General features: G+C 42.2%; 1 protein-coding gene across 6 annotated transcripts in view; it reads right to left on the reverse strand.

Annotated features, from left to right (window-relative positions):
• Positions 1-25,044, reverse strand: part of LOC105492030 (fibronectin type III domain containing 1) — a 148,632-nt gene that overhangs the window by 20,782 nt on the left and 102,806 nt on the right. For 5 of the 6 annotated variants that reach the window (XM_011758861.2, XM_071096253.1, XM_071096252.1 and 2 more), the window contains 9 exons: positions 24,479-24,586; positions 21,018-21,206; positions 16,549-19,206; positions 14,720-14,820; positions 12,654-12,765; positions 11,367-11,807; positions 4,639-4,707; positions 2,435-2,578; positions 87-317 (listed from right to left, as the gene is read on the reverse strand). In XM_011758861.2, the coding sequence (XP_011757163.2) occupies positions 87-317; positions 2,435-2,578; positions 4,639-4,707; positions 11,367-11,807; positions 12,654-12,765; positions 14,720-14,820; positions 16,549-19,206; positions 21,018-21,206; positions 24,479-24,586 (4,053 nt within the window). The remainder of the gene's footprint in view (positions 1-86; positions 318-2,434; positions 2,579-4,638; positions 4,708-11,366; positions 11,808-12,653; positions 12,766-14,719; positions 14,821-16,548; positions 19,207-21,017; positions 21,207-24,478; positions 24,587-25,044) is intronic. The other variant, XM_011758859.2, reaches the window with a different exon arrangement.

Raw genomic sequence — 25,044 nt, forward strand, 5'->3', positions numbered from 1 at the left:
GCACCCATCCACTCATCCATCATTCTTTATTGTCCACATTTCCCACCTACAGATCATGGGAACTCTGATATCTGCCTAGGACACACCTGTGACCACATCTCCTGGGGTGGCTTTGTCCCAATCCACAATGACAAATGAGTGGCAGCCTTCCACGGCCACCACGGTGATGTTGCGGGGAGAATGCTGGGGAGGCAGGTCACTCCTCCTCAGGTCATTGGGGATGATTTCATCCAGGCTGTCCACTTGGAAGTGATCCAGTGCATCAGTCAGAGAGCATGGGGCTGATGGGTCTTTATTCAGGTATGTCACGTAAGGAGCTGGAAAAGAACAGAGATATCCAATTGGATTGCTGGAGGCTTTTTCTGGAGGCAGAAATACAGCATCTGCTCCACAGAATCAGACCCACCATTCAGTCTCTCCCTGCTGGACAGAGGCCCCATCAGCCTTGATGCCAAGCTCAGAAACACACCCCCAGCTCTCCTTAATGGACCCATGTGTTTATGTCTTTCAGTCTGGTAATTCCAAAAGATCCTATTGCCCCATCGACATCAATGACTATGCCTTCAAAGTGGTTTTGAGAGATCATGAAACTATCATTCAATGTAATGTAAGCCTGCAGCTCTCTGTCATTCCTGTGCCCCAACATTTGGAAAAGGATGAGTCAGGCCCACCCAACACTTTACTAGCATTCTCTCAACACAGTTCATTTCCTTGACTATATTGGGACCAGGAAAAAATGTATACTGATCAAGATATGCAGACTTTAGCCTCAGCCCTGGGTGGCCTTCCCTAGAGCTTCATAAACCCCCACAACAATCTGAAGCATCTGTGCATAAGGCCAGGCCTGAACTGCTGTCTACAACATTACTGTTCAGTATAACAACAGCTACTCACATTTACAGATGGCTGGAGATTTTTCTACATACATTATTTCAGTGGATACACGATCCTGGGAGTAAGGCAAGATATGAACCGATGACTTCGTGTTACCATCTCTCCTACCAACACTGAGAGTGCTCACTATGTAAGGATCAGACAGGAGGCTGTCACCCCCAGCCCTTAACTCTTTCTATTATATCCCACTAAATTAGAAATGCCAAGGACTTGGGATTGGGGTTTTATACATGCAAAACTCTCAAGTGATCTCAAGTAACAATGTCTGGCAATTTAGATTCCACTGTAACTTTTGGGGCTATGTTGCCATTCTCAGTGGCTATTTGGAGTGAATGCAGTTTTTAGCTTCTCTATTTGACTTTTGGGCAAATAATGAAATTAAGACAGAAGTCAAGAAGTTCTTTGTAACTAATGAAAGCAAAGATACAGAGTCCCTCGGACACAGCGAAGGCAGTGTTTTCTAAAAATTAGTCTGAAGTTAGGCCTTTAGAACTTGTCCGTGGGTCTTATCAGGAAGTTTGGGGAGTGGGCTCCTATGCCTTAGAGAGTTGTAGACTTATGAAAAGAGCCAGACAATAATAAGCCTTTAGCATTCAGAGGAGTTCTGTGGAGCGGCTAATAATAGCACAGAAAGCATTCCAATTCCCGTCATGGAACGGCCGGGAAAGAAGTCAGCGCACGTGGTAAACGCAGCCTGGCAGCTGCGTACCAGAGACCCGTGTTAGTGTCTGCCTCAGGAACGCCACCTCAAATGAACATTCTTGTTCTTCAAGTATGTGTGGTTTAGACACTCAGTCACTACATCTTGGCTAGCAAGAGTTGCTCTCTGCCCGTGGCAGGACAGTTGTTTTGGAAACAGAAAAGTGTGATCTTAGTTTAAGCTGTTGCTTGTCTCCACTTGGTAACATATTAATCCAGCTGTCTCATTAATGAGGTTCGTTAAGGGCATGGGAAAAGAAGACTTGCAAGACTTAACGCCGTTTAGTTTCACAGAATTTCCTACTGAGACTGTTTTAGTTACTGAGAAAGAAGAGGAAAATGAACTTCTAGATCCCAAATCCTTGAAGCTAACGAAAGTGATAGGAAATAACGAAAGAAAAAAGCTTCCTCCCCATGATACTATAAGCGCTAGTGGCTCAATTCAGTAAGCAGCTAATCTTTTAGGAAGAATTTAACAAACAGTACACACACAAGGCCCAGTGGTAAGTCTTGTCGTGGATAAACTGGCTACAACAAAAACACTCATGTTCCCTGGTCCAGATGGTTTTTAAGTGTTTCTTACTCTTACTCTCTGCAAGGCAGCCTGTCTCAGCTCTCCTCTGTTGGACTCCAAATCCTCCCCTCTTCTGATTTTGGCAGAAAGTAAAATAATACATATCTACACACGACTGACTCACTCAATTATCCCCAGTGGAAGCTTCACTCTGGGAAAACTTCTCAAAATGCACTGCCTTGGCCAGGCCAAGAGATTAGTAATGCTCTTCTTCAAAGACCAAAAGTTAAAAACCCATGTTTCTCTGATTAACAACATTATATTCACCAACAAATCGTTTCCTTCCAGCCAGATCAAATTCTTCTTCAGGAAAGGAACTGATGGCACCTTCTTCTGCGATGACCCCCGGTGTGGTAGCAGTGGTGGAAGGCTGGGTGGTGGTTGGTGGCCTTGAGGTCTCAAATTCATAATCTGAAATGATATGAAGGCTCTGTAATTGGGCACTGCCAGAAAAGGAGCACTTTCTATAGTCAAATGATACCTTCCTAACATTCAACGGTAGGCTAAAACCCAGACAGACGCACACACATGCACACACAGACACACACCCTAAAATAAATGCTATGCCCAAACGTAATTTGTTTCTACTAAAATACTATTTCTTCCCATTTCTGTCCCTGCAGAAAAGAAGCTGCAGACAGAAGAGAGAAAGGGCAAAAAGAAACACATATGACCAGAAAAAGTGGGGTTTTAGACTTACAACTGGAGAGAACGTTAGAATCCATCCATTGTAGCTCATGGCACTGGCCCAAAGCCATGCTCTACCTGCATAATGTTCTCTTTTAGGAAATAAAAGATAACATCAAAAAATAAACTTGAATTTTTTTCGTGTTTTTTTGGCCAGGCATGGTGGCTCACACCTGCAATCCTAGCACTTTGGGAGGCCGAGGCGGGCAGATCACAAGGTCAGGAGATTAAGACCAAGACCATCTTGGTCAACATGGTGAAAGCCCATCTCTACTAAAAATACAAAAATTAGCTGGGCGTGGTGGTGTGCACCTGTAGTCCCAGCTACTCAGGAGGCTGAGGCAAAAGAATCGCTTGAACCCAGGAGGCGGAGGTTGCCGTGAGCCAAGATCATGTCACTGCACTCCGGCCTAGTGACAGAGCGAGACTCCATCTCAAAAACAAATTTTTTTTCTCCTTCTGTGTATGAACTTTTTCTGGGCATGGGGGGTGGGATTAATCCTGCCAAAACAACTAATCCTTTAACATTTGAAAAAGAAAATAAAACTCTGCCCCTTTTTCAAACTGTTCAAAGATAAGAAAGATGCCTAGTATTTTCAAAGGTGCTAAAAAAAATCTTCGTTTGCTTTCTAACATCTGCTGTTTATCTTTAAGTCAGTTTTTGTTTGAAAACCTTGGGATTAAACCACTACATCAAGCTTTATTATGAATAAATAACACATCAAAGGTGACATTGTTTGCACAGTTGTGATTTAAGACAATTAGAGCTATGAATAATTGCAGAAAAGGTGGACCTCAAAAGTGAGAATCCTGAGCCTTGGTGTCAAAGGCCGGCACTGGACGTGGACAAGATTCCTTTAAGAACTTCTTCAAGTTGCAGAGGCAACTTCCAAATCACACAAAACAATCACAAGGTCCTAAGTGTACTAATACCATTAGTTACCATTTACTGAATGACTCTCCCAGATGCTGTCCAAGGCACTTTGTATTCTTAATTTTAAAAAAAATTTTTTTTTGAAATGGGGTGTTGCTCTCTCACCCAGGCTGGAGTGCAGTGGTGCCATCGTAGCTCAAACTCCTGGGCTCAAAACGATCCACCTGCCTCAGCCTCTCAAGTAGCTGGAACTACAGGTGTGTGCTACCATACACGGCTAATTTTTTAATGTTTTGTGGAGACAGGGTCTTGCTATGCTGCCCAGGCTGCTTTCGAACTCCTGGGCTCAAGTGATCCTCCCTCCTTGACCTCTCAAAGTGTTAGGATTACAGGCTTGAGCCACTGTGGCCGGCCTATGTTCCTAATCTTACAAACTTACCCTTGAAAAGATTCTATGATAAGAAATCAACAGATCTAAGCATCACATATTTTATGTAATTAGAAAAGGAGAGAAAAGAAAGAAATAAGAAAGAGAAGAGCCAAGTAAGGAAGTTGGACTTGGTTAAACCAAGTAAGTTTTATAAATGAAGGTTGAAGGGAAGCCCCGATGGATAACTCCAGAATTCCTTGGGCCTAAGGAGGGTTGGGAGGGAGGGAACGGGGAGTACAGGGACCAAGTGGGAATCTGCATCTGCGTGTTAAGCACACTGTTTTTCTTAGATCAAATAGGCATTTGGGGGTGACATGGAAGCATGGGGTACAACCACTCTTCCCTAAGCCAGCCCTCAGCATTGCCACCGGCCCAAAGCTCAAAAGGAAACCCGTCAAGATCATCCATTCAATAGTTACAATCAGATCCTTTGATTAGGAAAGAAAGTGTGCAAATAATTTTTCAAAAGCCAGTTTGTACCTTCATCATATATAACGTAGGCCTCTTCCGTGGGTACTGCAGTGTCGGTCTCCAAGCCTGAGAACTCATCTAGTGAAGACAGAGAAAAGGACCGGTCATCCAGGGCTCCTTCTCCATGGTTCTCTCAGAAGCAGGCCCCAGAGCGTGACAATTCATTCACCTCAAGCAGGTCATGAAAACAAGTCCCCCAGGCCAGAGTCTCCACAACTTTTTCAGGAGGAAAATCATCAAAGCACTGACATGGAACCCAGACTTTCTCTCCTTTGGGCCCAGGAAAGGGTGATACAAATGCCTGCCCCGTCAGGAGCAAACACCCCGCTCCACATTCCCAGATTCCTCAGCACCCCCAAGCTCTCTCTCACCTCCCTCCTACCACCTCAGCCCACCCGCCTGCCTGCCTGCAGGGCTCTGATGCTGAGGGAAGTCCCCTGGCCCCTCATGCCACAGCAGGCGCTCTTAGGAAGCAGTCACGAGAGAGAGAGAGGAGAGTGGGCGGTTGGTGCTCAGGATGGTGACAAAAAGCCCCTCATGTGTGAACTCCCTTGTTCATCAGTCTTCATTCCTCCACCCCCTCCACCTTGCCTCTGGAATATTCAAGAAGCAGAGTAATTTCCTATCTCATCTACATCCCAACTTGGCAAACTCTACCAATGACAGTTCCCTGTGCTTCTCCACTTCCTACTGACTACCCACCCTCTCTTACCGACTCAGGAGATAAATCAGATTTCCTAATTTGCAGAGGAAATTTGGAAAAATATGCCAATCATTGCAAATTTCTCTTTACAGACAGATTGGGTTGTACTAACCGATAGGTCTATTTTGACTACAGAATTATACTTTAAATGTAATACAAAATTTCAGATGTGATTTTTGGAAAAGCCAGGAAACCCTAGTTAGAAGAACTATTACAATTCCTGTAATGACTAAACCAATATTATGAGCATAAGTAACTTGTGAAAAGAAAGGTGAGTGATTTAAGCATAAAAGGCATCTTCACCTCCATTATCAGGGTAGTTTAAGCAGAACTCTTTTGGAAAAGGTGTAACGGAATCGATTATACTATTTCTCTACTTGGGGTATATAGATGCAGCTGTAAAAAGGAGAATATCTCACTGTAGCTGATAAAATCTTGAGTCAAAAGGTTTTATAGCTCAAAAAATAATTGTAAGGAATTACTTTCCTCCCTTTGACCTGAAGCCCACAGCAATTATATAGAACTCTCTAAACTTAATGCACCATTAAAAGGGGGCAAGGTGGGGAAAAGAGGAAGAAGTGACTAGTGGATGGCTCCAGATACCTTCTCTGTATCAGCCACTTTTATGTATAGATAATTCCACAACAAACCCTTGAGACACATTGAGCTTATAAATACCCACTTCTCAGCTGATATGGTTTGGCTGTATCCCCACCCAAATCTCATCTTAAATTATAATCCCCATAATACCCACATGTCCAGGGAGGGATCTGGTGGAAAGTGATTAGATTATGGGGGCATTTTCCCCCATGCTGTTCTCATGATAGTGAGTGAATTCTCATGAGATCTGATGATTTTCTAAATGGTAGTTTTTCCTGCACACTTGCTCGCGCGTTCTCTCTCTCTCTCTCTCTCCCCCTCTCACCTGCCACCATGTGAGATGTGCCTGCTTCCCCTTCTGCCACGATTGTAAGTTTTCTGAGGTCTCCCCAGTCATTTAGAACTGTGAGTCAATAAAACCTCTTTCCTTTATAAATTACCCAGTCTCAGGTAGTATCTTTATAGCAGTATGAAAACGGACTAATACATCAGCCAAGGACACCAAGGCTCTGGGAGGATTTACAGCACGCTTGAGACATGCAGATGGTAAAAGACAGCAAAACCAGAATGTGAACTTCAAGTACTCTGGCTCCAAAGACTACTTACTTTATACTTCATAAAACTGCCTCCACTTCTTAAAAGTTGAACTAACCAATAAAATTATTTGTCGATGTGAAGATGCTCTATTAGAATCACCATTCTACAGTGCAATGAAGGGGAAATTGAAGTAGAAGGTATATAAACTCCTGTGTCATTATTCTACCAGACTCTTCAACCTAGTTTGAATGACATGAATATTACATTGTAAAAACAAACTCCACCCACAAAGGGCAATGGCAGCCTCGAGTGGTCTGTCCAGCCCTCCTGGGATCACAGTAAGAACTCCCAGCTCCTATTCCGAGGCCCAAGAGATGGTCCTTGAGGCAATGACTCTGGTGTGTTCTGATTCAGCCAATGAATATTAAGCAGAGAGAAGTTGTAAATTATCCATCCGTTTAGGGGTGGAATGGTCATTTCATGAAAAACTATTAAACACAAACTTTCCTTCGGTCATTCCAATGTCAATATGCCTGGGATCCAAGACAAATTACTTCTGAGCTTGTTCAAATCAGTTTTCAGGTTCACACCCTGTAAAGTTTGGGATTATCTTGCCATTGTTTCCTGGCCTACCATTTTCTTTCCCTTGTCAATTTAACCTTTAGGAATATCGTCTTGCTTTTCCTCATTATCAGTTCAGTGTCATTTCTTTTCATTATTGTTTTTGGCCAGATCAAAAATGAATACATGGTAAAGTTTCTGCATCCCAGGGTGAACAAGAAAAGGGAAAAGCACACCATTTCCCTCATGGACTCTGGTGTTACGGGTAACTCCATGAGGTGCTGAAATACTCCATTGCATGTAGCAGGCTACAGAAATGATGCTTTTACCGGCAAATGAGTTCGCTTCCTGAGATGAGTGACAGTTAAGTCCTCTGGCATTAAGTAAACAATCTACTAAGTGATTTTAGTGTTCTTTTTCTTAAGACCAAATAAACTCAGGCATAAATTTTCTAAAATAGAACCATCTTGACTCCAAGTAAAAATAACTTCCAGATGTAATGAAATATATTTACAATTAAAAAATAAAAAAAAAAAGTTGACCACCTTACTTTGGCCCACCTGAATGCCATTTTAAACTATTCAGAACTATGTAAAACTGGGTATTTTACAAGCCAACTCAGCACCAATGTGAAAAGCTTCAGCCTCTTCACATAAACACATTTGCCAGTCATCAACCACAGCAGTGTCGTTTATTCTCTTCAGCAGTTTATCAAGTAGCCATGAAAAAAATAAGTGAAAAATGTCACCAAAGAAGGAAGGCCTTTGCTCCAGAGATATTAAAAAATATTTTTTAAAAATTATTCTCAGTAGAAGTTTAGAGACAGAAGGTAAATGACAGCTATTTGAAACCCAAGGATATTTGCACACTGTACAGTTGGTCCAGCTCAAATGAATGTTTGCATTTCTCAATATTTTCTATCTGGAGACCCAGCTATGGTAGGGAAGGTCTGTTTTCTGTAATGACTGATGTTTTTCTGCAGCCTGTAACAAGGTCATGCTACAAATTCTTGACGGTGTTCATCTGGCTTATCACATTCCGTGTACACCCTCTGTCATCAGATTTGCTGTAGATACAGAACCTGGAAAACAAACAAACAAACAAAAAGCACTGGCTTTTAGGACATGGAGAATGCCTATACCTTAAGGTCTTGCTTGGATATCCAAAGGTATGTACTTAGGTACCACAAGGAATTCGAGATGAAGCAGAAGACATTGTCTCAACTGCATGGAGTTTATTATCCAACGGAGAAGTCAGATCAAGCAGAACCAAACAAAACAAATGTTCGAGGCAGCATTATTCATAATAACAAAAAAGTGGAAATAACCCAAATGACCACTGACCGATGAATGGAAAAAATGCTGTATATCCATACAATGGAATAAAAAGAATGAAGTACTGATGTATTCTATAATGTGAATGAATCTTGAAGGCAATTATGCTAAGTGAAAGAAGCTAGACACAAAAAGCCACATATGACATGATTCCATTTATACAAAATGTCCCAAATAGGTAAATCCATAGAGAGAGAAAGTACATTAGTGGTTTCCAGGGTTGGGAGGAGGGAGGAATGAGGGTTGACTGCTGATGAGTATGGAATTTCTCCTGGGGTGATGAAAATATTATGGAATCTAACAGTGGTGATCATTGCACAACTGTAAATATATTAATATCCACTAAATTTAGAAGAATGAACTTTATGGCATATAAATTTTATCTCAACAGAGCTAGTATGAATACATTTTTTAAATTTAATTTCTTTTTTTAATTTTGTTTTTAAGTTCTGGGGTACAGGTGCAGGATGTGCAGGTTTGTCACATAGGTAAAATGTGCCATGGTGGTTTGCTGGACAGATCAACCCATCACCTAAATATTAACCCCTGCATGCATTAGTTATTTTTCCCAACACTCTCTCTTCCCCCACCCGACCCTCTGACAGGCCCCATTGTATGTTGTTCCCTTCCCTGTGTCCACGTGTTCTCATTGTTCAGCTCCCACTTATAAGTGAGAACACAAGGTGTTTAGTTTTCTGTTCCTGTGTTAATTTGGTGAAGATAATGGCTTCCAGCTCCATCCATGTCCCTGCAAAGCACATAATCTCATTCCTTTTTATGGCTGCATAGTATTCCATGGTGTATATGGACCACATTTTCTTTATCCAGTCTATCATTGATGGGCATTTGGGTTGATTCCATCTCTTTCTTTGCTATTGTGAATAGTGCTGCAATGAACATACATGTGCATGTATCTTTGTAATAGTAAAACTTTAATTTCTTATCACAAAAAATGACCACTTTCATGGTGAGTGTTCTTACCACAAATAAAGAGAAAAGAATAATACTAACAATAAAGGAGTGGGAGTTGGAGGGAACTTTGGAAGGTGATGGATGTGTCTGTGGCCTTAGCAGGATGATGATTTTGTGAGTGTATTCTTATCCCAAACTCATCGACGTGTATGGATTAAATATGCAGAACTTTTTCTATGCCAATCATACATCAAGAAAGTGGTTTAAAAAGATTAAAAGATAAAAATAACTATGATTACAGTCAATAAAGAAGAAAATGTTTAATGAAGTTCTTAGTGAAACAGTAGAAATAAGAAAGGCCATATGGAAATCATTTTAAACTAACAAATTATAGTGCATTAAAATGTGATATAAGGATGATACATTGCTGTCCCCACATTTAACTTTTCCCTAAGACTTTGTATTGATTTGTACTTATTTTCAAATGCTGTCCAGAGGAAAACTATTCTTTAGCTTGGACTAGGGAATCAGGAGACTGGACAGGAGTGAACATATATGTGTCATGATTTGCAAAGAAAATAAGAGACAAAATTGCCAAGAAAAATATTGACTTTCATGCTAAATAAAAGTCCAAAAATACAAAGTAAATGAAGGGAACATGTTAGAAGGCCTAAATAAAAGCAGACAAAATAAAACGTGAAATAATAGCAACAGTAATTAAAATCAAATCCAAAATAGTCCATTTTTGTTTACAACCAATTATTAATTATGTTTTAATTCTATTTCACCCTTTAAAATTAAACACATGAATGCATGCAGAAGTCAGATGTCAAGGAAAGCAACATCATATTTTAATACTAGAAATTCAAAGGTAAATTCAAATTTGTACTCACTGGGTCAATGGACAGAGTAGAAATTTTCTTCCCATTGTTCCTCTCCCTCTGTATGTTTCCATGTTTCTTTGGTGTGGAATTTTTAGATGTGTCAAGTTTTCTTGTTTCTTTGGACATTCTTCACAGAAAGACTAACTTCCAACAGAATTCCCATTTTGGATACAGTATTCATGTTCAAACTGATTGGGCTTATCATGGTCAATAATGCGGCACAAGAATTCCAGACTTGATTCCTGAAAGGAAATGTCTTCACTCTGCCTTGGTTTAAAAAGACTTAAGCTTTATAGTTGACATTGCAATTCATTTCAAACTGAGGGAAAGAAGATGAATCTATCTCCTCCACGGCTGATGCAAATCTAGAATGACTTCTTCCAAGGCAGCTTGAGCAGGGGACTGAGCAGAAAGGATGGAGACACATTGATATATGGGCTCCACGATGATCCGGATAAAGGCGTCCTAGCTCCTGCTCTTCAGGGAGAACAAGCCACTTTCAGAAGGAAGACAGACTCACATCGGGGCGGCAGGATAGTGCAGATCAGCAAAGAAGGGAAAATGCTGCATTCTTACCCAGTGGAAAGCCCACACTTCCACAGGAAGCCCAGCCACATGAGGATTAGAATTCTCCAAAGGAGGGCTGATCAAAAAAGTGCCCAGCTGCCAAACATGCTGGGGAAACATTCCTTTTCTTGGAGATTCTCAACAAGACTATTCAGTGATCTAAGTGTTACAACAGTAAGAAATTTATCCAACCTTGTTTAAATCACATAGCTAATCACAGAACCTTTTAAGTATATACATATATATTACAATCACTAATCTACAATATCCATTGGAACACACTTTGGGAAATGATAGCCCAAACAAATAATGTCACAAGTTTCAGCTAAATTCTTGACTTGGGTTGTGATAAGCGCTGCCAGGTAAACACAGGATGCCCAGTTAAATCTGACTTTAAGTCAACAAGAAATAATTTTTTCATATAAATATGTCCCATGCAATATTTTTATTTCCTAAGTCTTCCAACCTTAGCTGTGGCATGGTACTGTCAGACAAACCTGCTGGGACCAAAAATGTATCAGGTTGCTGCTTTGCTGTGCGTGGTTCTCATCCCTCCCCTGCAGGCTCTGCCACCCTGCTCTGAGCTGCGGCGTGCTAGTGTGCGTGATAAGTGGTTAGCATTAGAACAAAGCCAGTTACCTTCTTCAGTGTAGCACTCTGGGATCCCATTGGAGCTCATTATCAGGTTACCATCATTGTCGTGCCGTTCCAAGGTCCCAGGGGGACAGGTGGGGATGGGAGTGGTGGGTTTGGGGGTGGTGGTGGTGGTTGTCCGCGTAGTGGTTCGGACTGTGGTTGTTGGGCGCCTGGTGGTCGTGCGACGGGTGGTGGTTGTGCGGCGGGTGGTGGCGGTGGTGGGCCGCTGGGTTGTAGTGGTAGGCAGGGGCGTCGTCGTAGTGGTAGGCCGCGTGGTAGTGGTAGGGGAATGGGTGGTTGTTTTGATGACCTCCAAGCCCACCAGCGGCTTTCCTCCAAGACTCAAAATTGGCTTATCTTGGGCACTGGCCAGAGGTGTGCCATGTCGCCCCTGCCCAAAGAGTGGGAGGCCGTCAGGACTCACCACAGGGGTCCCTTCCAGATCTGAAATAAAATCAACCAATAGCTATGCAACGACGTGAAACAATCCAGAAAAAATAAAAAGCAAGCAATAAGTGTCTTCTCAAAGCTTATGTATTATCATGTTTTAATCAGTAAAAGGCAAAGGGATAAATGAATATTGCATCAGTATGCTCCACGATCCTGAGATAACTCTTGTATCTAGCAAAGGAAGAAATACTTTCCTTTGCCTCATTCCTATGCTTAAGGGGGGAAAGTGTTACTTTGGATTAAAGGTGGAAAACTTCTGTAAAGGGCCAGGAAGCAAATATGTTAAGCCTTATAGGCCAGATGGTCTCTGTTGCAACTACTCAATCAGCTTTTAGAGTGCAAAAAAGAAGACAGACAATAACAGCACATAACAAATGAGTTAGACAATGCATAATTAAGTGAGTGTATTGTGTTCCAATAAAACTTTGCATATGGACACTGAAATGTGCATTTCATATAATTATCATGCCACAAAATATTCTTTTTTCTGGCAATCATTTAAACATGTAAAAACTATTCTGAGCTCATAGTAAGTCTTACAAAAACAGGTAGTGGGCTACAACCTACAGGTTGTAGTTTGTGGACCCCTCCTCTAAAAGGGCCAATTTAAGAACAAATTAAAGGGCCACATTTTCTAGAGGGTGCAGCCTGCAGGAAGAGAACTAAAGCTGTCTGGGGGAAACACCAAGTTCTGCCTCTTTTGAGGCTCTTCTTCTCACATTGGTAAAAGTAACCAAACCAAGAGCAATCATTGTAAATGAGGGGGAGAAGGAAGATAGAAGCTGTAATTCTATAGCTAATTCAGTAGGCTTTTATTTTTTAAAAACCGTTCTCACTTACCCACAATGGTTCGACCATCTCCTCCTAGTTTAATCCGAAGAGGATTTCCATGTGAATCTTGGAGGTACCTTCCTTCTGCATTCAATACTAACCCACGATCAAGGTCCACAACCTAAATCCATGACATAGATTAAAGAATATATTGGACATTTTGAAATGGTCACATGAGTCCAACTATATATGTGCATACACCTGAAGCTTCCACAGAAGGAAACCATAATATGAATAGAAGACATTATTTTTGTCAATATGATTCATAAAGTCTTAAAAAATACAGTACGAAGCAGTCATCTTTCATATTATAATTGCTTACCCATGTAATATGTAAATTGTTTTAAGTTTCTCAAATCACAAAAGATGTTCAAAATATTTTTAACATCAAGTACATTGTGTCTAATGCTGGAAAGAAGGAAACAATGTGTCTCTCAGTTGAGGGGAGAGATTAAATAATTTGTGGCCCATCCGCATGGTAGAATATTATGCAGACAATTCTACATACATTCTACATACATGTGAACTCAGATTACAGGGCTGATTAGTTTGCAAAAATAAAAATATATCCATTTGCATATATAAGCTTAAAACTGCAGAGAAAAAAATTATGGAAGGTTATACTGCAAATGGTCAACAGTGGTTATCTTTGAGAAGTAGTTTGGGTGAGGAATGTTTATTTTCTGTTTCATATATTTCAATACGAATTGTTTTAACTTCTTGCAATGAATGTGAATTGCTAGCATGTTAAAGACATAAAATCTTTCCATTTTGCTGTTAATGTTAAAAATCAAAGTTGCTATAACAAAAACAATATAATTTGTAATCATGTTGCCTAATATAGTATGCATGCAAAAAAATGTCACCTTCTGAGGAACTGTAAAACTTGAAGAAAGCTATAATTATCTTTATTAAGGAACAAGCTCATGCTTTTTGCTGGTGGTTCTCAAAGCATGGTCCTGGACCTGAAGCCTCAGCATCACATAGGAACTTGTCAGATACTCAAATCTCCCAGCCCTACCTGAGACTGGTATTTGACAAAATCCTCAGTGATCCTGAGCTGGCTTAAGTTTGAGAACCACTGCTTTGCACACTCAGGCTACTGGAGGAAGTCCTACAAGCAAGTCACTTTGGTGGATGCTGTTTTGGCATTGAAATAAAATTTATATAAATACTATTTTGAAATCTACCCCATACTGTTTCCATTCAAAATTGTTTGCAATAGCATTTTGCTTTAATGTACATTCTTCCTCCTATAAATTTCTCTTCCTTTAAGAAATGATAACATGCATCTTTAGATCCCCTATGACTGAAAATGTCATAGTCTTTTAGTACGTTTCCCTAAACCTTATCATTATAAATGGGAAGTCTTTATTGGGAATTATAGTATAAATAATTTTTTTATTCTTAGAAAAAGTACTTTAAATTCCTGAATATTGTAAAGTGTTCTATCTATTACCCTCAACCCACCAAAACCTCCTAAACATTTATCTTAACCCCAAGCAATTAAAGCTGTTTAGACATACATAAAGTACTAATAAATAATTTTAGTCCAACAATTGTTGGAAGATTCAAAAGATGATCTAATAAAAATTTCCAGTATCATTCAGGGTTTTTTGTTTATTCGTTCATTTTTACCCTGTGTCCTTTTAGAAAGGATTTGAGATGACTTACAGAAAATATGTGTAATGTTTAATCAAACAATAAACAAAACCTAAAAATAAAAATAAGCTACCAGGACAGGGAAAATATAAGTTCCTTTGAACGGCCATCCATTGGGTCTGTAATTGCTATGGTTGGGCCTTGCATTCATTTGACCTTCCTAACCAGTTGAAGTAAATGAAAAACAAAGGCCCATACCTTATCTTGGCTATGAGAAAAAACAAGCTAGTTACCAGGAGAACCAAAGATTTTTCCAAGTATTAAAAGAAACTCTATACAAGTACGTATGAGTAGTTAAAACTAGAGGAGAAGAACAAACAAAGGCCACTTCATTTATGATTACACAATGTCCACCATTTTTCTCTTCTCAACAGCATGAAAACAACGGGTATGTGTAAAGAAGTTTACCCTACCCACTTTGTTCCTTGAGGGCCATTGATAATTCTCTGTCCATTCGGTTTTCCATTACTACCAGGAAGGACTTTCCCTTCTACATTTGGTCTGCCATTATAACCTACACAGTACCAAAAATAAAAATAACAGAGCCTGGTAAATTCAACATGCCCGGGAAGTTGGCTTCATACCAAACTATAAGTAGTAACACATCATTTCAAATAGAAACTCTAAATAGAATTTTAAACCAGTAGCTCAAATATATTAGATAATGATAGTCTCAAATTATGACTTCTCCATAACAGATCTGGATGTCAATTAAGAATACAGTAAAGTCACAGCTTTCTGATAATACTGTGAGAATGAGAGTGTGTGGCATAAGTAAATTTGCCATAGAAAACGTAAGACCTTGGTAGCTGTAGCTTTATTTTAGCCATGTGGAAGTTGGAGGAAGGAAGGGTTGGAAGGACAGAGAAAATTATGTCTAAAATGTACTAGACGCTGTCCCATTTTTTTAGGCATGTTAAACTAAACACAGCTATGCCCAGCTGACTCAGGTCCCAATCACCAATCACCAAATATAAATGCACAATGCTGTCTCAAAGCTTGCTGAATGCTGTGGGGCTGCTTGAGAAGTATTTGCTCAGACAGTAAGAAGACCCAGCAGCACCCTTACAGTTGTTTGTCTGTCTCTGCCTCACACGGAGATGTTTCTTATCAGCTCCAGTCTGCTCTGGTCCAGCCTTGACTGCTGGGCAAAGGGCTTGGACTTTCTGACCGCTACTTGCAGGGCAGACATTTATTTCTCTCATTCCTTCATTTATTTATTAAATATTTATCGAGTTCCTACTATGTACAAGGGAATGTTGAGTTTTACATCTATTATCAGGGAGGTGGGTTTGACTAAAACAGCCAATCTTAGTGGAAAACTGAGTTTGATATGGGGCATTGTTCTGTGTTTACATTGGGCTAAAATAACAATGCATTGTACAGATCAGCAAAAAAAAATTCATTCAAGAACGTTCTACAAAGCCCCAATTACACACAAGAAGAGTTTAAAGCACCATTTAACTGAATGCAATTTTATGGTACATAAAAAAAACCTCAGACCCTGCCCTGGACATAAACTCCTGTTCATAGCTGACTTCGTTCAACCCTCTGTTATAGAAATACAAAGCACACATCTGCCTGTAACTCCTCTTTGTGACAACAATCTTTAACATGCATTTTCTGGAGGTTTTAGACAACATTCACTAATTGCACTGTCTGAGCAATTCATACCCAAGATATTTGAGTTCATCTCAGGGTTTGTTTGGTTGAGAGTTTCGCATGCAGAAGATGAGAACAAGATAAGAACAAGAACAAGATATGCCTACACAGGTATCTAACCAGCTACTATGGATCCCTTAAACACATGAGGGTGCATGAACAACTAAGAAGCAGCTAAGTTGGGCATCACGGTTGTGACACATTTTCACAGGTTAAGACTGTATGCCAAGGAATTCAAAGAGGCAACGTAGGACAGTGAAATGACTATAGAATTAGAGGCAATGTGGGTTAGTAATGGCTGTGAAATTAGGCCATTTGGGATTGGAATGGCAACTCTGAGCTGTCTGCCTTAGGACAAGTCCCTCAGATCCTGAGCCCCAGCTTCCACATCTGGGAAACAGGAATAACAATGCAAACCCTAGAGACCCTTCAGAGGATGAAATTATGTCACATGTGCAAAGTTCTTAACACGGTGCTTGGACATAGTAGGTGCTAAATAAAATAGAATAAAAACTTCTCAGGCATTGCCATGAACACTACTGAACACCTTAAAGAAAGATCATTTGAAAAAATAAACTACCTTGTCTGTAAGAGGGTCTGGCAGGCTGTCGGGAGAGAGGGTTACGGAATCTGGCATGCATCATCCTCTGGCGCAAGGACAGCATCGGAGTGGTGGAGTGGCCGGGCGGGGCGCGTGTGGTGTACCTGGGCCAGGGGTGGGTGCCCGCGACGGGGTTCGCCGTGGCAGCTATTCGAGGCGGCGGTAGGGAAGGGAGGTGGGAGGCCCTGGGGGAGTTGCCTGGAGGTTGGGGGAGAGGTCGCTTCGCAGGAGCCAGGCTCCCTCCGCGAGGGGCAAGCGCGATGGCAGTCTCCCTCTCGTCCTTGGCGAGGCTACCGTCGGCATCTTTGCCGCCCCTGGGAGTGGAGGAAGAGGGCCACTTTGGCACAGAGGAAGACAGAAGGTCTTCCTTCCCGCCTTTAAAAAACCCCGCGTCCTCCTCCTCCTCGTCCTCGGCCGAGACCGACTGCTGGGACTTGGAGGACAGGGGCCTCTTGGAAGGAGGCTCCGACTTCCCGGGTGTGGCCTGGATCGCGCCCTCCTCCTTCTGCCCCGAGTAGGGCGCTGCCCTGCTGGGGACCCGGGCGCGGGACTGGGGGCCACCGGGTCGGCTGGGCCTGGCGAGGGAGCCCGCATGTCCGCGCTGGGACCTGTCGTCGCCACCTGCCCCTGCGCCTGTCGGAGGCTCCACCTGCTGGTGCTTGGGAAGGGACGCGGCTGCGTCCTTGGCTCGCGCAGCGTGCGCTGGGGCCCGCACATCCTGGGCCTCGACTTCTGTGCTGTCTTCGTCGTAGCTGCCCTGGGCATCCTCGTCCTGGTTCTGGAGGGCTGTGGGGAGAATCCCTCGGGAGCTCGCCGTGTAAGGGTCCGAGGAGAAGTGGGAGCGGCCCTGGGACGTGGGGCGGGGCCCCCTGGCTGGAGCCAGTGCGAGCCTGGGCTGGGAAGGTGACTGCCCCGCGTCTCTGCTCTGGGGGCCCGGCTGGTGCTGGGACGTGGAGACGGGAGAAGGTGGCTGCTGTTCTGGAGCCCGGCCGGGTGTCATCCTTCTGGGAACACTGGGCCCGGGATGGTGCTGTGACCGTGCTGCGGGAGGACGAGGAGGGGACGCGTGGCGGTCTGTGGATCCCGGCTGCGCTTTGGGAGAATGACCCTCCGTGTCCGCGTCTGTGCTTTGTTGAACGTCTTGAGCCTTGGAGGACAGGGAGGAGTATTTGCCCTGAGGATGTGCATCTGCCCCTGCGGATTTGGGGTTCTCTGGGATGGGTTCCTTCCGATGCAGGCTGGCCCCTCTCTGGGGGCTTCTCCTTAGGGCTTCCCAGCCCCGGGAGACGGGCTGCCTGGAGGAGGAAGGCACGTGGTCGTTGACAACGGTGGCAGGAAGCGGCTTCTCATCCTCCTCGTCTCCATGGATACCTGAGCTAAGCCTAGGGTGGGAATCTGGGTGAGAGTGAACCCTGGGGTGGGCTCGGGAGGGCACAGTGGACTGTGGTGAACTGGAGGGCTGCAGCCGAGGTCCCCGCCCAATGCCGAACCTGCTTGCAGACCTCCCGTTGGCAGCAAAGGGCTTGTGTCTGAGCAAATGGAAGTGTCCAGAGGCAGGCCGGGCCCGCAGCGTCTGGGCCGTGGCCTCCGCCTGCCTCCCGCCGTCTTCCCTATCGCCGTTACCGTCGCCTTCGCCATCAGAAGCCTCCGCTCCCGCAGAGACCTGCGTCCTGGACGAGAGACGAGAAGAGACGGAGGAGGACATGGTGGACCGCGATGGAGCATTGGAGTTGGTGGCTGCGGTGTCCTCACCATCCTTCCCGCCCCTGGAAAGCGGAGGGCCCCGGTGTGGCTGGGTGGGCAGCAGCCGAGATGATCCCCCATGGGGTGGAGAAAGTCTTGAGGGTGGGACTGAGGCACTGGAATCGTCCTCTGTAGCCCCTGAATGGGGGATCCTCCGCGCCGGCGAGGCTGGCTTTGCACCGGGGTGCACGGAGCTTCTGTCGCGCAGAACGCTAGAGGGTGACTGGCGGCTGGGGGACAGGGCTGGCCGGGGCTGGGCGAAGGCGCCCTTGGGGTCGGGGGAGCCCACAGCGCGCTCGTCTTCGTCTGAGTCCACCAAGTCGTTGTCATGAAAGCTGGCAGGCAGGGAAGGACGGTGAGAGGTGCCCTGGGTGGCCGCGTGGTGAGCAGGAGAGGCCGAAGCCGAGGGTGGCGCCCCTGGGCGGGGGTGGGAGGCCGGGGAAAAGCCAGGCTTATCTACGCCTTCCCTTCGGGGCAGCGCTGGCATCCGGACCCTCACTGCAGTCCTGCCGGGAGCCACGACCGAGTGGCCGTGTCTACTTGGCGGCCTCAGCGTCCGTTTCTGGTCTTGGGTGTCCGAGGGAGACCTGGGCGAGTCCTCCCGGGAACCCAACTCCTCCTTCCCGGTGACTTCCGTCGACTGAAGATCCAGCTCCTCTGCCTTCTTAGCACGAAGCTGGGGTTTTCGGGGCGCCCCACCATTCGCCAATATTTTGTTCTTCAAGTCAAGAAGAAGGTCCTTGGCATTTCTCCCTTGGGGAGAAGCAGGCACAGAGGGGTGTTGGGAGGAAGCTGGAGCAGGTGAGGAAAGCTCAGGTTTTTCGGGTTTCTCATTGTCCTCCGTGTTCTGCTGAACCTCCGCCTTACTGGCTGCAACAGATTTTAAAGAATTGCCTGTCAAAGAAGAAACTCAAAAGTGAAAGCGGAGGTGAGACAAAGTATTAAAAACAGCATATGGAGGCATTTCAAATCAGTAGTCATAATGGCTAACTTTTAATTCCTTAGAACCCTGGAAATGTGTTTTCGCAATGATAGCATTCTTTTTAAAACTTACATTTTGCTTTAAGTAACAAATATAGTCCTAGAAAATATATGTGAATTAAATCTCTATCTGTTGAACCAGGTTATGCCACATCTTATTATGTGAAGTAATTCTGAAATGAGTACTTTGAAGTAACTCATTTATTTTATAAATGTAAAATCTTATATAGGATTTTCTTAATATAACTAATTGTCAATGTATTACAAATGCATTATAGCCATCCTTAATAGACAAGAAACACAAATACACCTGGTGCAAATTGCTGAACAATCTATACTCAAAGTGATGGGGAATGTGTGACGAGCAACTGATTTGTCATTTTTAAGGCATTACACAAAGTTCCCTCCTCCCATAACATGTCCTTACCTGCTTCCTCCTTCTTGTTTAAAATTCCATTAATAGTGGACACATTTATAATTCTCAAATAAGGCTTCAAATAAAAAACTCCGGGGATAGGCAAACATTATATTAAATGTACTGTAATCACCCTATCTTCAGAGCAGACTGAGGGAAGAGATTCTATAGGGGAGAGGAACCTATATTGCAGTGAGAGCGCCAGAGGGGCAAATCTCACCCATTTCACAGATTTTTCCATGACAAAATTGTCTAATATTGCAGTCTACCATGGGTCTTCATAGCACACAGTGAAGGAAAAGCTGCCAATATCCAGCACAAATGTGAGGAAGTAGAAAAGAAAACACGGTCCAAAAACACTCCCCTCCAGTTGTGGATCTTTATTAATGTGTTTGGTTTGGATATGGATCAGGTGAGCTAGACAACTGACATCCTTCTGGGTACAGCTGCACTCCCAAATGATGGAATACAAACCACAAATTTTACTTTAATCTTATTTTTAAATTGTACTTTTTTAAATTTTAGATTCAGGGGTTGCACGTGCAGGTTTGTCACGTGAATATATTGCATCATGGTGAAGCTTGGGCTTCTAGTGAACCCATCTCCCAGCCAGTGAATACTGTATCCAGTGGGTAATTTTTTTTAACCGCCACCCATCTCCTGTCCTTTCTGCTTTTGCAAACTAAACATTTTTAAAGCTACATAGAAATTGAAGAGAGCTAACAATGAAAAATGTCACATTACCATTTCTTTTTTTTTTTTTTCCTCGCTCTGTCGCCCAGGCTGGAGTGCAGTGGCCGGATCTCAGCTCACTGCAAGCTCCGCCTCCCGGGTTCACGCCATTCTCCTGCCTCAGCCTTCGGAGTAGCTGGGACTACATGCACCGCCACCTCCCCCGGCTAGTTTTTTGTATTTTTTAGTAGAGACGGGGTTTCACCATGTTAGCCAGGATGGTCTCGATCTCCTGACCTCATGATCCGCCCGTCTCGGCCTCCACATTACCATTTCTAAAAATGTTCTTTCCCTGTCACCACAAGCCTAAAATTAATAGTGATGTCAGATTAATCACATAATTTATACATTAATCATACTGCAATAATAATTGTTATCAATAATCAACAACATTTTAATCTTTGAGAAGACTAATTGCTAAAGGGAACACAAAAATATTTTAAAAATCAATATGCAACTGAGCCCAGAAAAATCATCGCTAAGAAGTTCCAAACCCAAGAGCATGACTCAAAGTAACACAAAACAAACAGCAGGCATGGAGAGAGAGAGAAGACAGCCACAGACACACGATGCTTACTTGTTGGCACAGCGACAATGAAGGCTTTGGAGTGAGGTCCCAGGCCTCTCCTGTTTGCCGCCCGGATCTTGAAAAGATAGCGTTCCCCAGGCTGCAGACCATCCACCAGGGCAGAAGTAGTGTCTCCACGATAGGTGAGGGACTTTGCTCCAAATGGTTTGAGAGCCGGGGCGTATGAAAGAATGTATTCTGAAATGATTTGGCAGATGGTTGGAAGGAGGAAACTGAAAACAGTCCTGTGTCCAGCAGGCAGACTATGCGGGCAGGACGAATTAGCACGTGCATTACTAAAATTAATGCACTAGCAATGCACGCCAAGTCACCAGCTGGAGCCTGAAGACACAGCAGAAGGTGAACTCACATTCATTTGGGCAACCAGACAGGGCTGTGTATTTAATTAGCTGGCACTTTGCTATTTTAAGCAAATTAAACATATGAAAGCCAGGAGGCCAGTCTTCATACAATTCCCCCCAAATTTACACACCGTTGAGTTTCTAAAATTGTATTTATTTACTAATTTGCTATGATCGATATGTCCTGATAGAATAAACTAAGGAAAACGAAGTGACAACTGCTAGGAATGGATCCTGAATAACTTCTGACATCTTCAAGAGTTTCACTTTATTAACCTGGGTTATTTCTGTTAGCACATTTAGCCAGAAAAATTCCATATTTGAAAGATAATTTTGTTTTTGTAGGAATTAAAAAAGTTCTTACTCAGTATATGCTGATAAAGATATTTCACAGTATTTTAGAGCTGTGAAGAAAAGTTGCTAAGTAATAGATTTATGTGATATCTAATGTTTCCATCTGTAATTGGCTTACTCTGTAGTCATATAATAGCCCTGAATTTGGAAAACCATAGCAAATTCAGTCCAAGGAACTAAAATATGTCTATGCTCACATGGAAATATGATAACATAAGGGAATCATATTTTTAAAAATAATTTTCACCTTCAACTAAAAACTGTCATACCTATTTTCCTCTCAATGAACCCAAGATTTACAAAACATCAAATTAACATGAGTAGGGTCTGTGCATGGTGGCTCATGCCTGTAATCCCAGCACTTTGGGAGGCCAAGATGGGCAGACTACTTGAGGTCAGAAGTTTGAGACCAGCCTGGCCAGCAGAGTGAAACCCCCATCTCTACTAAAAATATAAAAATTAGCCAGTCATGCTGGTATGTGCCTGTGGTCCCAGCTACTCGAGAGGCTGAGGCAGGAGAATCACCTGAACCCGGGAGGCAGAGGTTGCAGTGAGCTGAGACTGCACACTGCACTCCAGCCTGGGCGACAGAGTGAGACTATGTCTCAAAAAAGAAAAAAAAGAAAGAAAGAAAAGAAAAAGAAATGAGTAAGAGTAAAGAAAAGTAACTTGAATCACAGAAAAGTCAACAATTATCAGGCGCATGGATGATCTTTTATTTTCCCTTAGCTCCAATCTTTAAAAAGTACATTCATTTAAAAAAAAAAAAAATAGTTTCAACCAAAAATGCTTTTGCAGCATTTGTCTGGAAAAAACACAGCATTCATTTCTCATTGAAAATCAACAAACTCGTCATTTGTGGTGGTCAAAAGTAAGAATTAAGAGAACCCATTGTCTATAAAATTTTGTGATTCAAATTTTAAAATAAATTAAATCCATCTGGAAAATAAGTTTAGCCATGTCAAAGTATATTCTTCTATTATGTTTTATATTTCTCGTACATAGAAAATGCCCCGATGTAATTATTAATTTTAATCTCACCACTACATCCTTATGAAAACTACCTAAGCAGGGTTAAGATAGCGAGCTTTTTTGGACATAAAAACTCAGTTGCAGTTATTATTTCTGGCAATATTTAATTGACTACCATGGAACTTCTTTTGCCAAGGAACTGTAAATATCAACTAAGATGACAGAGAGAGGAAGAGTACACAAGTTGCATGGTAACAAAGTCACTAGGGGTGCAATAATTACCTTTTCATTTTTTAGCTAACAAAAAGTAGTTAGCAAAAAGTCTTTATTCAATTTTCAGAGGTCTTCTCAGCAGCACAACAATACTTAATAGAGAGGAAGTTAAAAGTTCAAATTGTCATAAAAAGAATGATTTAAAGCAAGCTTGTTCAACCCGTGGCCCACAGGCTGCACGCAACCCAGGATAGCTTTGAATGTGGCCCAACACAGATTCATAAACTTTCTTAAAATATTATGAGATTTATGCATGGCCCTTTTTTTTAAAAGCTCATCAGCTATCATTAGTGTATTTTATGTGTGGCCCAAGACAATTCTTCTTCCAATGTGGCCCAGAGAAGCCAAAAGATTGGACATCCCTGATTTAAAGGGACCAAATTCATATTTTTCTCTTGTTGTGGATCTATTCCAATGGCAAAAAGAGAGAGAGAGAGAGAGAGAGAGAAAAATAGTACAATCTATTCTTGAAAAAAAACAAAAAGTGAAAATCCATTAAGTATAGAAAATACAGTTACACATCGACCTTCCTTAACTTCTATTATTCCATGAAAAGACATCCTACGTGTCAGCAAACGTAGTTTTGGACGAATATAAAAGAGAACCATTCAGTTTTTTCAATTAAGAAAATCTCAAAGGAGATTAGTAGTAATTTTCTGGATTTCTTTAAGCTTACACAAACATTTCATAGTTTCTGGATATATTAGACTTAAAGTTGCCCCTCAAAGCTAATAACAATAAAAATTATTTATTTCTTGAATAAAACCTCCATTCCTTTCTATTCTTAGAGTATATTTGCATAGGCAGTGCCAGGAAAAACTTCAGCCTAGCTCTTTAAAATGTCTCCAAACAGATTCTGAAAGGTTCTTAAATGCTTTTACATTAACAATAAAAGATTTTTTGTGTGTATTTAGTATTCTCAACAGACTATTTTAAAATTTAACTAGTTGTGAATGCTTTACTCTATTTTTGTTCTTTAAAATATCTAGCTTTTTGCTATTTTGGTGTTATGTTTTCCTTGTCATCCATAAATACATAAACAAACAAATGGTGACAAATAGGGAATAAATCCATTTTCCAGCAATTATTACTTGAGCTTTTCAAACCCATTAAATGGATTTACGGTCCCACGAAAGATATTGACGGCTCTGCAGGATTCCTGCTGACCTCTGCTTTTGTGATCTTCCTAGCACAAGGAAAAGACCCATAGCATGAAAGCCAGGGTGTTGTCCAGATGGGAAAAGGTTATGCTGTCACACCCATGCAATGAAAAACATCCTTCCCAACAGCAACAGCAAAAAGCCTTCAAAGGATGAAAAGAATAGTCACTTTCATGACTGCTTGGATCTTGGGCAATGAAAATCTTGCATGAAATATCCTTGTCCCTTGGGTGAGCACCTCTTAGACGTATGTTGCTTCCCTATTTCATTTTCAGTCAACAAAGCCGTAAGCAGAGGCCATGTTCATCAGAATCAATGCATCTTATAGTTTAGGGAGTAAGATTCCTACCTTTCACTTTCCCCTCAGTCTCTGGTAGCGCATCCCAAGATACAGCGACAACCGTAGGTTTGCCATTGACAGGCCAGACATTCAAATTTTCAGGAGCTGTGGTAGGAGCTACAAAATGATAAGGAATGAAACATTTTTAAATGCCTTAGTGGACATTCTAGATGTAAATAGCACATGGTCTGTAGGTACACATTTTTTTTTATTGAAGAGCTACTGTGTTAATTTTTATTATACCTGAGAGAAAATTCCACACTGGTTCTTTGTGTAATATAGTGATTTATGTCAATACAACCAATTCATTTAATGAGTTTAGACATATCTAGGGAAATTGTCTTAGTAATTCAGAATTTCTTTCATTGCCAAATATTGAAATATACTAAGATTAAGCTCCAGTTCCAACTTCATCTTAATACAACTTTGAAAGACATAGTTTAAGAGAAAAGAATGGTAGCCTTGGATACAGACCAAAATTTTTCCCAGAATCAAATGCAGCCTCAGCCTCAAGAAAGCAGAGGCTCTCCTACATGCAAGAGCATCCATTACCCAGGGGCATTCACGCATACAAT

This window comes from Macaca nemestrina, chromosome 5 (assembly GCF_043159975.1).
Source record: "Macaca nemestrina isolate mMacNem1 chromosome 5, mMacNem.hap1, whole genome shotgun sequence".
Lineage (NCBI taxonomy): Eukaryota > Metazoa > Chordata > Mammalia > Primates > Cercopithecidae > Macaca > Macaca nemestrina.